Source organism: Leuresthes tenuis, unplaced genomic scaffold, assembly GCF_036924035.1.
Source record: "Leuresthes tenuis unplaced genomic scaffold, fLeuTen1.0.hap1 SCAF_17, whole genome shotgun sequence".
Taxonomy (NCBI): Eukaryota; Metazoa; Chordata; class Actinopteri; order Atheriniformes; family Atherinopsidae; genus Leuresthes; species Leuresthes tenuis.
Window position 1 is genome coordinate 8337798 of NW_027325371.1, and position 15150 is coordinate 8352947.

At 42.7% G+C, this 15150-nt stretch overlaps 1 protein-coding gene across 3 annotated transcripts in view; it reads left to right on the forward strand.

Moving 5' to 3' along the window:
* The window catches only part of plekhh3 (pleckstrin homology, MyTH4 and FERM domain containing H3), a 31174-nt gene extending 16319 nt beyond the window's left edge, over positions 1–14855 (forward strand). For 2 of the 3 annotated variants that reach the window (XM_072369540.1, XM_072369542.1), the window contains exons 4-13: positions 2541–2723; positions 3995–4152; positions 6485–6608; positions 6842–7139; positions 9160–9367; positions 9616–9752; positions 10369–10489; positions 10924–11412; positions 11534–11725; positions 12843–14855. In XM_072369540.1, coding sequence (XP_072225641.1) covers positions 2541–2723; positions 3995–4152; positions 6485–6608; positions 6842–7139; positions 9160–9367; positions 9616–9752; positions 10369–10489; positions 10924–11412; positions 11534–11725; positions 12843–13013 — 2081 coding nt within the window. In that variant the 3' untranslated portion in view covers positions 13014–14855. The remainder of the gene's footprint in view (positions 1–2540; positions 2724–3994; positions 4153–6484; positions 6609–6841; positions 7140–9159; positions 9368–9615; positions 9753–10368; positions 10490–10923; positions 11413–11533; positions 11726–12842) is intronic. The other variant, XM_072369541.1, reaches the window with a different exon arrangement.
* The last annotated feature ends 295 nt before the right edge of the window (positions 14856–15150 follow it).

Here is a 15150-nt window from a genome sequence, read left to right on the forward strand (position 1 = left end):
TCACGTGATGTACAGCTTGGCATGCTCCAGTAAACTGTCTGGATATGTCTAAGCCTAAAGGGGAAACAGTTCAGTGAATTTATTGTATTGACCTAAACTGCAGGTTCAATTTATAGTCTGTAATGTTTTTAAAGTAGCACGGGCTATTTCTTTCTGCCATTTATACAGTAGAAAAAAAAAAAACATGCACCAGCCAGCGTAAAGAATTGGCACACATGATGATCTTTTGACATCAACTTGGATTTAGAAACTGTTGTTGCAAAGCTTTAGAGCCCTACCCAGCTTCTTTAGCTTTGGTTTTTAGCATACTGTAGAGTTTGGTGTTCAGTGAAACAAAACCTTTTCCTGTGTATAATAGCGCTTTCATTATAGTGATATTCCTGTGAGAGGTTTGATGAAAGTACAGCTAATCCCTTTTTCAAGTTTATCCATAGATGAATTAAAGATATGAACTATGAGATTAGGTGTACTTATATTTTAAATAATTAGATTTCCTTATATTATTATTCTGTGTTAAATACAAGGTACAACATTCTGTATTCAGGGAGTTAGAACAGGCTTAGCAGTAAAAGATGGAAATTCACAGAGATTGTTTTCTCAATCCGTGTTTGAGGGGGCAGGGCACTGAGGGGTTAAGGGTCACAAATGAAACAAATTAAGGGCGAGCCATGGCCCCCCAGGGGACACATTAGTAGGCTACAGCGATGGGATCCAGATGGAAAACCATGGGAGGGGTAACACAGGGGGTCTGGGGATTCTACTGCTCTTTCTTTCTCTTTCTGACTCCATCCTTCTTCGCCTTTTCTTATCACACTGTTTAAAGTTCCCCAAAAGAGCATCTGTGGGACATCCTGTGTCTGTGACAGAGGCGTCAGGGTGGCAGTCTTGTCCTTCTCTCGATGTTCTCTCCCAGACAGCCTGTCTACCTCCGCTGTCCCACATCCAGTCAGAAAGCTCAGCCCTACTTACCTCATGATTTTTATTTATCCATTTCACATTGGGTTTTGATGCTGACCCCCTCTGATGTGGTGTTAAGTACCTCCTGGGTTTTTACTTTGGGCTATATTGGGGGCTTTATGGTAGGTTTTAAACTGCCACTTACATCATATAGAGGTATAAGAGGAAACCTAGCCTGAGAGGCTTAGCTTTCGTCTACTCCTCTCACTTTATTTTTATTTTTGAGTAGCAGCAAAGCAGTGGGGTCCTTGCACTCCCTTTGAAAACCTCTGAGACAGAGTTACAAACAGGGAAAGAAGTGAAATTTGGCAGATGAAGGTAAATGGGAAGAGAGTGAGAGCAGGGGGAAAGAAAGATGCGTGTGAAATGAGTGCTGGATGTCAGGTGGCACGCAGCTTGCTAACCACAGAGGAAGTTGTGATGCTGTCGTGGCGTCATTACCATTTTCACTGGGTGTGAGTCTGAATGTATGTTACCTAATTGTTCCTTCAAATGTCTCTCCAACAGACTTGCACAAGCCATATGTACTCACACAGTCACTCCACATTTGCTACACTGTCTGTGTATAGCAATACCTATTGTTGCTCCAGGTGGCCTGCAATAACTCTGCAGTTTCTCTGTTGGCTCTCTGAACAAACTTTGACCCCCCCTTACCACCAGAACTCATCAATTGTCCTCTGTCTGTTTGTGTACAGGAGGCATTTGGATAGTGCTCTGCCAAACTAGCTTATTTATCTACTCTGAGATTAAATACTTATTAGGAACAATTTGCACACATAGCTGAGGGGGGAAAAGTTCACTGTTTGGGAACAGTGGATCTGGGCTGTTGCAATCTTTCCAAACCCTCAGAACTTTAGGAGCACAACAGTCTTGCATTGTAGAGACAGGCCTGGCAAGTACAGAATGCATGCCTACGAGCATGTCTGTTTTACTCTCTTCATCTCTCTGTCGCACTGCTCCAGTAAACTCTCTTCTTTTCTCACTCTGTCAAAAGTGGTCATTTTGTTGGCAGCATGCAGCACTTAATGCCTGTGCTATTAACTGACAGTATTTTTATCCCCTAGTATTTACCCCAACAAGGTAGGCACACACAGACTGCAACAAACTTTATGGACAATTACATGCCTTGGGGATTATTCTTGGTGAAAACATGGTGTGGCAGTTCCAGTTTAATAGCTTCATGATTTGCCCATCTGCTGCCTAGAGAAATTCTTGTTTTTATATGTAGGTGCAGGAGAGTATTGGCACATAAGCAACACAGTGCTTGCAAAGTTGCTCCAATGTGAGTCTGTCCATCAGTTATTAGGATACAATATATAGTCACAACTTTGGCTTTACACTGTTAAATAAAGAAAGGGCTTCACTGGAGTTTGTATTGGATACCTGGATACTCATTGTTTTTGTTGTGTTTAGTGCTTCAAGTTGACAACTTTCTTTTTTGATCAACCATCCAAATCAAAGAGATATTTGATTTACTATTGAATACAAAAACAGATTTGAGTCTAAGCAATTAGCATGTGTCATATGTTACTTATTTTTATAGTTGAGTTGTCATATGATGCTGGTGTGTATCCCATTTAAAGGTTGGCTCTTAAGGGAGGTGCGAGGCAGCTGGATCAAGCAGCGTCGTTACTGGTTTGTGCTGAGCCAGGACTCCCTTGACTACTACAGCGGACCAGAGAAAGGTGCCCGTAGACTGGGCACACTGGTTCTCACCAACCTCTGCTCTGTCATTTGGCCAGACAAGCAAACGTACAAGGAAACAGGTAATCAAAGCAAACACACATTCATTATCAGGGGTACAGCAGACACAGTTATGTATCCTTTCCTGTAATCTCTGTAAATCCCAGTCAGACTTGCATTAATTCCTAATGTGGTATAGTGATCATAGACATTTTTTTTTAAAATTCCCAACAACTTACACTGTTTTTGTTTTATCGGTAAGTTATGTGTTTAGTCCCCTTTTACTTTCCATGTGAGCTACAGTTCTGAGTAAGTTGGGGAAGTCCCGGGTGCGTTTTGTTCAGAAACACTCAAGGTTGGTCGAGAAACCTCTCATCGGAGTAATAAGCCTGGGCATCTCCCTTCCCTTTTTGGATGAATGAAACAAAAGAGTTAAAGATTCAAGAGGAAAGCCTTTGCTGTGTGTGGAAAAGACACAGGAATGAATTAATCTGAGTCTTTGCCTTTCTCAAACATTCTGTATGTCTGCCTGTCCATCAATGGAGGGGATTATGTCCTGCTGACTTCACCAAACCACTTAAAATGCCCAAACTGTTGAATAAATCCAAACCCAAACATAGTTCTTACTAACTCAATATACTAAGGGACTTTTCTGGACAGAAGTGTGCTTTCAGCAGTGGCTTTGTCACAAGCTCCCTTAGTATTCCCCCTAAGCCACTGAGAAATTTGTCACGTATGAATTGCATGAAATCTTTACTTCCTCTGCGTATTTTCTGGTAGTTACTAAGATGCACCACTTCCCTAAAAGGGCAGCCCTTTACAACAGTTTTCATTTAAGAGCACCAAACAATCAAAATGAACAAAGGTAATACCATCATGTTGTAATATTTGTACAATATACTTCTCCAAGAACTGAAACAAAAAATAATGTGGTGCCAAGTCACGTAGCAGGAAAGCGTGATAACAGCCGTGGGGCTGCAGATCAAGCCAGGCCGCCTGGGGTATGTCTAATACTTCCTCTGCACAAGGAGGAAGCATGCCTTTCTTTCACTTTTTTATTGTATGTTGTCCTAGAGGAGACTCGTTGGGGAGGGGGGCAAACACTTGTGCTCTTACACATCTGCAGAATAACTGTTCTTGTTTGGGTTTGGTGGGGCTTGAGGTTCCTCTCAAGCTGACCTGTGATCCTAAGTGAAATTGAGAAAGGGAGCCAGAGAAAGGGAGTTGTGGCTGATATGCTGGGTATCCTCTGCAGAGACATTTTGCAGTACTCTTTTCCTATTACCTTAAATTACACTGGAAAGATCGGGTGCAACTACTAGCACCAACCTTAATGTTTTGTTTTGTTTTCCAGGTTACTGGAGCATTACAGTTTATGGACGGAAACACTGCTACAGGCTGTACACAAAGCACTTCAACGAAGCTGTACACTGGGCTTGTGCCATCCAGAAAATCATTGATACCAAATCCCCAGTGGAAACGCCAACACAGCTTCTGATACGAGACATTGAGGTGGGGCACATAACACAAGCAAACGTATACACACAGTTGCTGCCTGTGATAAGATCCACCTAACACAAACAGCCGTCAGACTACATATCATTCCCCTACTCTGTTACCATGGAAACCACACGACCACACAGGGCGGGGAGTCCAAAGTTTATTCTGCTAGCATTTCTCTTTTGAATGACCTCATCTTATTCTATCACACTGGACAGAACATAAAAACATCAAGGTCAAAATTAAGGTATTTCCAGTCATTTAACGCTCAGAAAAATCGTTGCTTTTGAAAAGATGCCTTTTCCTAAACCTTCCCACGTGCAGAGAGTGTTTCTAAGGGATAGTCATATTTTTAGACCGGGAGTTGCTAGAGAACACGGCGTGCTGGAATCTCATTGAGCAGACAGATCACTCGTCTTGCATCAGTCCGGCCCTGGGGTGAAGATGGGGGCAGTTTTTGGCAGAGGAGGTCAAAGAGGGCTCTGCAAGAAGCAGCAAGACCTGATAAGCAGTCCTTTGCCTGGCCTCCTGTTTTAGTAATCTCCCAACGAGAGTCTCTAATCTCTAAGAAAGTGGTTAATCTGCTTGCCTCCGTTCACCCTCGTCTGCTTTGCCAAGAGGGGCCAAGCTTAAATTTTGGCAGAACAGAGAAAGCCTGCGTTTAAAATACGTTTAATTTATTTTGGTTTCCCATAAGAAAACTCATTTTTCAAACCTTCTGTCACTACAATTCTTTCACGTTTAGACACATGCACACTTTATCATATAAGTTAAATGAATACCTCAAAACTGTTAGCCAAATTTACATAAGCTAAATTAGCTTGTAAGGCAGCAAAAGATTCACAAGAATACACCTTGCCAGGTGTCAAGCAGTTTGTGGTTGTTGCTTTGATGATCTGTCAAACCAGTTGTGTCTAACAAGGAACAACTAGCAGTTAAGGGTGTGAATTTACCCGTAACAGACTGTGGGGAATGTGTCATCCGGTCCCCTGACTTTTTTTTTAAAATTTTTTAAAATTTTTTATTAAGTGCTTGACCTTTTCGAAACAAGACATTAGTCCAGGTGGTCAGACTATAACTAATCAACTCATTTATGCACAATACAAGAAAAGGGAGAAACAGTTAGCTTGGCTTTGTTGAACACAGTAACCACCTACTGCCTGTTTAATCAACCTTTCAGTTGAACTATTTCACCCTTTTTGTGGTCAATTTCTTATACATTTTTCTTTAAGCAAACATGGTTAATAAGCACAGCAAGATAGTATTGTGTTGATTACACAATGCTATTTTGCCTTTTGTATCTTGATAATTGGGTTTTTGGTGATGAGAAATAATTATCATTCAGGTTACCAATTTGCTCCTGTCTCCAGTCTACTGGCTGAAGTTTTGCATTTACCATATTGATGTGCAAGTGGCATCTGTCAGCTTTAGGCAAGACTGACACCTATTTCCCAAAATTTCAAAATGGTAATGCAAGTGGCACAAGAGACCGCTTTCGGATCTGAGCTGTATTGATATAATCTGGGACGTTGTATCTCATTAAAGTTGTCCACAGGGCAGCGTCTCATTCCCACTGTACCAGCAGACAAGACTGTTACTAAGGTGCACCAAACACTCCAGAATAATGTTTCAACCTTGCCCCACTAAGGAATTGGAAAGCTGGCTTGTCTTGTATCCAGAGAGAAGGGGTGGCAGGTTTGGAGGAGCTGCAGAGTCAGGAGAGGGCCAGAGTAGTGGCAATGTTACTAATGAGCAACAGGTGCTAGAGGGCAATCGCATGGAAGCCATCTGTACTGCTGGAAGGCATCTATCCACATAGGCAGTGAAAGACAGACACGCACGCACAGTAAACTCATTGACACTGGTGGATAAAATATAACATGTCAGTCATGCTAGTAAGGTTTGGATGGGTCATCACTTAACCTCCCTGCTGCTTTGAAAGTTGCCAGAGCTGAATTGTGACCCTGGTCAATTCGACCTCGGTCACCCCAGACAGACAAACGCATGCACTCAATCAGTGCACTCACTAACTTCCTCAGGTTGACTTAAGGCAGTGTTTCTCAATTACGGTCCTCATGACCCACTGCCCTGCATGTTTTCGATGTTTCCCTCCTCCACCACACCAGATTCAAATGATCAGCTCGTCATCAAGCTCTGCAGTGTTCTGATAAGGAGCCATTCATTTGAATCAGGTATGGTGGTGGAGGGAAACATCAAAAACATGCAGGGCAGTGGGTCATGAGGACCAGAATTGAGAAACACTGACTTAAGGCTTACAGAAGGAAAATTACATTTGTTTTTCAGTGTTTATTGATGTTATAATTTTTATTACTTGTGTTTGCAGGAGAATAAATTCAACCCAGAGGTGGTGGAACACATCTACCAACACAACCCCATCCTGAAGTACACCCAGGGCCCCCTGTATGCACCCCTGTTGCCTTTTCCGTACGGCAGTCTGGAGCACACATGTAAGTACTTAAGTTTAGCATATTTACAAAAGATAAATGTGAAGTTACAGTGAAAACCCATTCTAAAGAACTTCAAGGCCGTGCATGAATCTTCCTTTTAATTTCCAAACTTAACTCAAATCAAAACATAATTTCAATAAATGATATTTACAAATATGAATTACATTCTGTTTAAGTAGATTGAAAGAGTCAAAGTATAAGACATCGTTGTTTGCTCCTCCTGCGCTCCTCAGACCACAGCGGAAAAGGCTATGGCTCTGTGCGCGAGGAGGCCGTGAAGCTCTTCAACTGCCTGCAGCAGCTGGAGTCAGCACGGGAGCCGGTTCCCATCATCCAGGGCGTGCTGCAGACCTGCCTGGACCTGCGGCCCCTCCGCGACGAGGTCTACTGTCAGTTAGTGAAGCAGACCAGCTACACACCTTCTCCATACACTGCTGCACATCTACGTTATTGGCAGCTTCTCACCTGCATGAGCTGCACCTTCCTGCCTGGGCCCACAGTGCTCAAATACTTACGATTCCACCTCAAGAGGTGAGATGCACACAATTAAAGTGGCTTTGCTTTCTTTAGCTTGAATGGAGGAAAAAAAAAACCCAGTTCAATTACATCTTATTTTATTAGCTTAAGATTTTCCTCAAGACCGTTCCTTCTCATGAGAATGACTTGTAAACAGACAGGAATGCTGTTTTAAATATAAACTTGTATTTTGCTTTTGCAAATTAGTTCAGCATTCAAAGGTCATGTTAATTTAAAAACAAATTCATCTTCTAGAAAGCCATTTTCGTCATTTCACACTTATAATTAAAAGTGGAAAACATGGGATTTCCTTGTTTTTTCTGGCTGTGATTTGTTCTTGTGGGAAACTTGACATGTGGAAGTCAGATGGAAAACACTACAGCATACCCACCGGTGTTCACAGTTTGAGGTAATGGGCTGCAGTTGTCAGTTAACATTAAGATTTTAAGTTTGTTTGTTTTGTTTTTTTAATGCCTTAAAATGATTTTAGATGAGAGTGAGTTAAGGCAGAAAGAATGTGACTTAAAACCAAGAGTTAGTAGTTGTTGAAGCCTGTGATGCAGAAGAGGTTTAGCTGGGAGATGAAGGTGAACCAGTAGTGGTGAGAAGTAGCAGTGAGTGTTGAGTCGACACATCGGACAAAAAGCAGGCGCCACTGTCCTTAACCACCAGTTTAGATATAGTAGCTGATATGCCTTCACATTGTTAACATGTTCCACCAGACGGATTCAGTGTTTGAGGGTTGGATTTGCAGGTCTGAATTAGCCCCTCTGTCAAGCATAGTAATCTAAGTTGTTAGCTGTGCTTATCCCCTGCTCTAGATTTTCTGTCTAACGCCATGCCATCAAACTACTACAATTTTCTATCTATATTTCTGTACTGGGAATCGCCCTCTAGCTAATGGAACAGTTGCATGCAATGGCAATTCATAATAACACTGTGGAACTCGCTGGCTCTGTGTTTTGATACGTCTCGCTGTCGCTCTCACGCACTTTCTCTCTCAGTGGATCAGCACTAAGGCTGCAGCTGGGCAGAGCTAAGACTGGAACTGGGCAGTGGGCCCAAAAACACTCCTCCCTCACTCCCCCAGTGCCCTGAGAACCCCCCAGGGAATGTCTGCTGTCAGAGAAAAGGCCAGAAGAGAGAAAACAGAGGAGAAGGAGGGGGCAAGTAAGCAGGAAATGACAGAAAGGGCCAAAGAGAGGAGAGTATAGGAAGAATCGCAGAGATTCAGCAGAACATTCCTGATTATGTTTCAGCAGGACAAATCCCACCCTGTGGCCATTTGGTTATGAGGTAGCAGGACATTGGCGTAAATAAGTAGGCTTTGCTGTGTCTGTGTTTCTCTTTCCAATGCGTTTTATATTTTAACATGAACATTTGAGTGTAATAGCTTCCTTCCTGTTTGTATGTCTGTGTTTACACAGGGCTGAGGCCATAACTCCGTCAGGCTGTATTTCACACCTTTTTCTCTCACACACATACACTAAGTGTGTGAGATTTCAGGCTCTAGTTGAAGTGTGTTGTCTTTTGCCTTTGTGTCCCCTCTTTTTCATTGATAAACTACACATACACACACTCACTCATCACCCCTGGACACTCCACTGGGAGGAAGTGGCAGGTCACTCTGGTTCACAGGAGCGGAAACACCTTTTCCTGTTTCATGCGCTACCCAAAGTCAAACATGTTTTCTTTGCCATTTTCCTTTTCTTTGAAGGATTGAAGGATGTTGAGTCTTTTAAGTCCTTAACAGCTAAAGTGAGAGCATTTGTCATTCCTCGCCTCATTGACTTTTTAGCATTGCCAACCCAAAGAAAATAAAGACTGGAGCTGAATCAAAAGGATGACGCAAAGTCCATGATCGCAGCATTACACTGACAGATTATGAGTCAGTTAACATTACCAGCATGACCAAAGTCTCTCTTTTTAGTATTGACATTTTTTTTTGTTTCAATGGCGTATTTAATGTTTTAACCGGCGCGCACACACACATACTTGCTAATGTCATTTTCTCACTCTTCTCCGTTTCCTGTAGGATCCAGAGCCAAACTCCTGAGTCTGAGATGGATAACTATGCGTCATTCATCAGTGAGGCTTTGGAGAAGACTAAGTGTCGGGAGTGCGTGCCATCCTGGGAGGAGATCCAGATGTTGATGAACCGACAGGAGATGCTGTGCACTGTGCACTATCCTGGCCCTGGGTCCTGTCAGCTCTACATCAGCTCACACACTACTGCCAATGAGGTTTGGGAGCGTCTGTTTGTATTCCGCTTGACCACTCAACTTTTTGTCTCTCAGCTTCTCTCACATGTTCCAGTTCAAAATGGAAGCTAGTGTAACTCTACAAAGCACTGAAAATCACTGAAACTGAACTGAACTTTTAACTTTTCTTTTGAGTCATAATCTAATCATTTTTGTGGCCATCTGTCTTTTTATTTATTTATTTTTTATTTGAATTTTTTTTTTAAACCCACTACCCTGCCCCTCATCAGGTTGTTCGAAGGATGCGAGAGAAGCTGGGTCTACAAGAGAGTAAAAACACGTTTGCACTGTATGAACAGAATGCACTGTGGGAGCAGCCAGTCGCAGGGAGCGCTCTGATCGCAGACATCCTGACCAGGTTTAAAAAGTGATTCACACTTTTTCCTGTAAAACCAAGCAGACAGTGTAAGGAAGTCAGGCACAATAAAAATATGCAGTCAGGCATGCTATCAAAGCAACCAAAAGTCTCCCAGATATCTGAACTATTTGCCACCAGTTAGATGAGTACTGACAGCAGTGGCAGACTGTGTATGTTATCTTGTCTAGTTTAACTTCTATGCTTGACGTAATCCAGTATCCTTGATATCTGGTGACCTTGCTTGGTCTAGGTGGCCAAACATGACACCCGGCTGGGAAACTGGACTTGTGTCAGTATGTCTATCAGCAAAACCAGCCAGCCGCTAGATAACAAAGGTGAAGCTGAAGTCATTTATTTCTTTAAGCCAGTCTCGAATGAAACAATTGGGTATCTGGAATAAAATGGAACTCTGTTTTCTTAACAAGCGTGGGCGTCTCTGTCCTTGCAGTGTTGATTGATAGGGTAAATATGAAACCCCCAGATTACTGAACAACAATATTACACATTCAAGAGGCACTATCTGTAACATATTAACAGGAAGGCTTAAGATTTTTGGTATGGCTTTTTATATTGGATTATCTTTACCTGACCAACTTTTAACCCTTTGTGTCCCTCCTCTGTGCAGCTTCACCACCAAAGAGTCAGAGTCTAAATCCCAGTGGAAACTGTGTTTCAAGCTCTACTGCCTGTTGGATGCTGACAGCATACCAGTGGACAGCATAGAGTATTTATTCCTCTTTGAGCAGGTAATGAAGTAGAACACGAGTCGTCAAAGGATAGTATTCTCCTGAGACAGTCTTTGCTATGAGTGACCATTAAAGTGTTGATCATGAGAAATAATTTATTGACCCGCAGTGATTCATTCCTCATATTTCATTGGATTATTTGTTTTTACAGAACAATCTGCAGTCACAGCCAGTAATCTAATGCGTGGTGATTGTAATAAAAATGTGCTGCATTTAAAAGCATGACTAAGATTACTGGCTGGATTGCAGAGGGGGCAAAAGTCAGCTATAACTAGCTTCATTATTGCATTTTCCTAGAACTCCTATAAAAAAGTTATGAGAAATATATAACAGGGTGAGGTAAAATGAATTGATGATACAACTGAGGTTATTACTGACAAATGGTACCTTCTTTTTCTTCTGTCTCTGTCCTGGTTTGGGCATTTGTGCTGCAGTGCCATGAGATGGTGGTGCGTGGTCAGCTGCCAGCCTGTGAGGAGGACCTGCAGGCATTAGCTGCCCTGAGGCTTCAGTGCCTGATGGGTGACTTCAGCACACACGCTCCCTGCCCACCATTGGATGAGCTGTTCCCAGGTCATATGCTTGAGACTCGGGTTCTCATGTCTATCTCGGCCTCGCAGGCAGCACCTCCTTGTCAGGTGGCGGCTCAGGACTGTCCCACAACACAGCGCTTCCCAACGGGCCTCCTAGCCGGGACACTGTGGAGCCACACAGCTACAGCAGCGCACAAGCAGAAGGTGGAGCAGGATATGCGCCTGCGGAGTCGGCTGAAGGAGGAGGCAGCTGCTGTCATGGCATCCATCTTGGAGCGTTGGAAAGATCTGTCTGGCTATAGTCGGAGAGACAGTATGGCTGCCTACCTCACAATTGCACGCCAATGGTCAGGCTTTGGATGCACTCTTTATGAAGTGGACTTTTATATTGTGAGTATTGAGAGGTCATGCTGAAATATTGCTCAGAGTTTGAGAGCTGCTGGGGTGTTAAGGTGAATACATGGAGAATTGTGCCCTGCTCTGACATTTGATTGCCATTTTCCATCTTCAGAGTTCAACGGGGAGTTTTTCCCAGAAACTGTGGCTGGGTGTAGCCGCTACGTCTGTGTCTCTTTACAAGCAGGGAGAATCAGAGGCCCTGGAGTCTTTCCCTTATGGCCAGATCTGCTCTTATGGCGTGTCTGACAGCAACACCTTCAAGATCACAGCTGGGGATCGAGATCTGCTATTTGAAACCACCAAGGTATAATGGCTCACATCCCAGGTTAACACAAACATAGTGAAAGAGGAAAACCTATTTATTTATTTATTTATTTTTTAAATGACTTCACATATGATCAATTTCAATTGTAGTCAGTGGAAGGTTAAGGAGCCTCATCACCAAGCAGAGTTCTGCTGCAAAAGAGAAAGACACAGGCCATCTGCTCATGATACACCCTCCCACACACACTTTCTGCTCATTAATTCACTCATTAATTTGGTCTAAATAGGGAGCACACAACCTGACTCTTCTCTCCAACCAGTGGTAACCACCACCACAAGTTTAACTTCCTGCTTTTAAATGGCATTGGGGTGAGTTTTATTGGAGTGGTTAGATTAAAATATTAGGCTAAACATTTCTCAGAAACATGGACGCTCTTCCAGACAGTATTTTTTTCTTTTTCTTTTTTTTTACCCCTGTTGAGAACAAATCTTGCCTTTCACTGGGCTGATTTCCTTGCAACTTCCCACAGTGGACAACAAAACCCTTCTGTGATCTCTTGTGAGGCACAAAAGTAGCTTTAATTTATTTATTGGACGCACAGGCAAATTGAAGTGCGACTCACTTAAATCTTTTTATTGCTCAGACATCAATGGGAGATTTTGAGTGACTGGGCCTTGTTGGACAAAGCAGATTTACATGGAGTCTTTATTTTTGGACTCAGAGTTTAGAAGGTATGCAATAATAGCTGTGTTTTGTTACAGTTGTTGTCAAAGTTTGAAGAGCAGGGGAGCATTAGCAGGACTAGAGTAAATGATTGCCATAGTGTTTTTTGTGGTCATGCATCAAGGCCAAGGTAATTATTAATTAAATCCTCTGCAGTGCTTTCACTGCATTTTTTTGTTCTGTAAAAGCTGCTAAACAAAATATTTCAAAGTGATGAAATAATGGCACACAAGTGATGCTTACAATAATGTTCCGATGGAGGGGTGTGTACTGTACTGTATGTTCTCCATAAATGCCAAATAACATCATCCTTTGCTTCTGGAGGCTTTTCAAAACAGCTGGATGAAATCATCTGTCTCCACCCTCCTGTGACAGTGCCAGACACTGAGGCTGCCACCAATTTGACCCCACTCTTTCTCTCTCTCCCTAACAGCTGACTGAGATCATGCAGCTGATGAATGCGTATTTCAGTGCCATCCATCGGCAGCGAGGAAAAGGGGAAGATCCTGACATCAACATTACAGAAAGCACAGAGGTGGGCTTCCATCACCTGGCCTCAACGCCGACACCCACACTCCTGGAACTGCCCTCACACCCTGTTTGAGAGGAACCCATACTCAAGTAATCCCCCTCAACCCCCATCATCCTCCTCGTTGCGGCCTCCTATGAGGCCCAGTCCCAGTCTTCAGGACCCTGCGCCTCCTCTGCTGGGAATGGCGCAGCAGCCAAAACAAAGAAAGGGCTGTTTTCACTCTCCATCCATGAAAATAAACCCTCGCTGAGCTTTCCAGCTGAAGGAGCTGGCTATAGAATGGGAAGGGGGTAGGGAGGGGATGGGAAGGCAAGGAGCTCTATTTTGCAAGTGAGCCCAGAAACGCATAGAAACCGCTGCCATTTCTGATGAGGTGTCACACACCCCCACCCCATCCTGTTATGCTACCATCTCCGTTGCCCTACCTGGCAATACCTCCGGCCCCTCGACACTGTGAGATGTTAGCGTGAGCTTTACTACATCAGGGAGAGACAGCATCACAACTTGCAGTAAAGATAAGCTGTGGAACTACCCTCCTAAAGCCATCGCTTAGTGAAAACACTACCCTCTCCCCTCTTGTTCTTTTGAGGTGTACCATATTGGATTTGCCTTTCCTAGAAGGCAGTCGTCCCTTGTGCACTGCTGGAATAGTGTTGAGAACATTCAGTGACACACAAACACGCCCACCCTCCCCTTCTTTACCGCTCTGTCTTTCAGCCACACACACACACACAAACATATGCTCACGCTCTCTCACATGCCCTTACGCTGACACGTTCATCAGACAGTCAGTTTTCATAAGGTCTCGGCTGGGCTTGCATTACCTGGAACTGTTGATGCAGTGAGCCATGTGAACTTGGAACTGAAAACAGATGTTGAACTCTGTAGCTAAGTCACTTTGGCTGCCACAGCCTCTTGCCTATGGGTATATGTGTGGATCTGATCATTAAAAAACATTTCCTTGATGACACATTCAGGATCTGTGTTAATTGTGTTTCAGAGAAATCAAAGGTTTTCCGAGCCATTTCCAATATGTTACCACCAAATGCTCCGATTTGTCCTTTGCTGTGCTGCTTGTCTTGGCTGTAGTCCTGGACATGAAACTTGGATGACACTTGACTGAGTTAGTTTCCTAATGCAGCTCTTTTCTGCTAAAGATAACAGGTGCTTCTTTAATGTTATTTTTCACAATGTGTATATATAATGGAAGAGCTCAGTTGCCACCAGATATGCAGATCCCTTAAGATCTGACTTCATATTTACCGTACAGTGCCCCGTTTGTAAGCAAAAAGTCCTCTAATCAGGCCGTGGCTGCTTTTGTTGTTTTTATGTAAACTTCACCTTATCTGTTCATTATGTCTTAATTGCAGACCCAGGCTTACTCTAAAATTATGTTTGCTTTAACTAGTCAGAGCCATAGATTGTTTTGGTTCTGCTCCTTAAAGCACCTTCTGTGTAAATCCCCAGGTAGCTCCTTCATTTTCACTATTTGAGCATTCTTGTGAAGCCAAAGTTTTGCCACGGTATGGGTTTGAAAATGGACCAAAGATTTCCTTTAATAAGCTTTTACACCATTAAATGATCCAAATGCAGACCGATTCCCTAATTTATATTAAACTGTTTTCACTTTTATTCCTTTGTCTTTAAACGTAAACATCAGATATCCTGTTGTATGTTGGAACAACTTACTTTTTTGTAGTAATGACAATGTAGGAATATGATTTGTAAAGATAACACCACAGTGCTGTCTGCTACACAGCCCCTTGCAATAACCAGCCTCAAACCTTTGTTTCCGCACTATGGAAGGCCATGACAAGTCATTGCACAGTCAGTCCTGCCCCCTGCTCAGAAGCAGGTTTTTAGCTTTTTGTACTGCAGCTGCAGGCAGCTCAAAGCAACATATATATATAAAAAGGAAAACAGAAACAAAAAAAAAAAACTGCAGATCTCTTTGCTTAGTATTAAGCTTATCTGTATGCTGCATGGTACCTTTTTATGTAATGTGTATAGTCAATTGCACTATTGTTTTTAACTAACTTGGGAGTGCAATAAAAACTATAAATACTGTATGTAATTAATAAAAAGAAAAATAAATCTTTCAGTCTTATCCTGTTGTTTGATTTTCAAAGGAAAAAAAAGAGCTTTCATGTGAGCAGACTTGTAAAGCAGTGTTGAGTATTTTCCTTTAGGTGCATTTAAATTAAAAGAA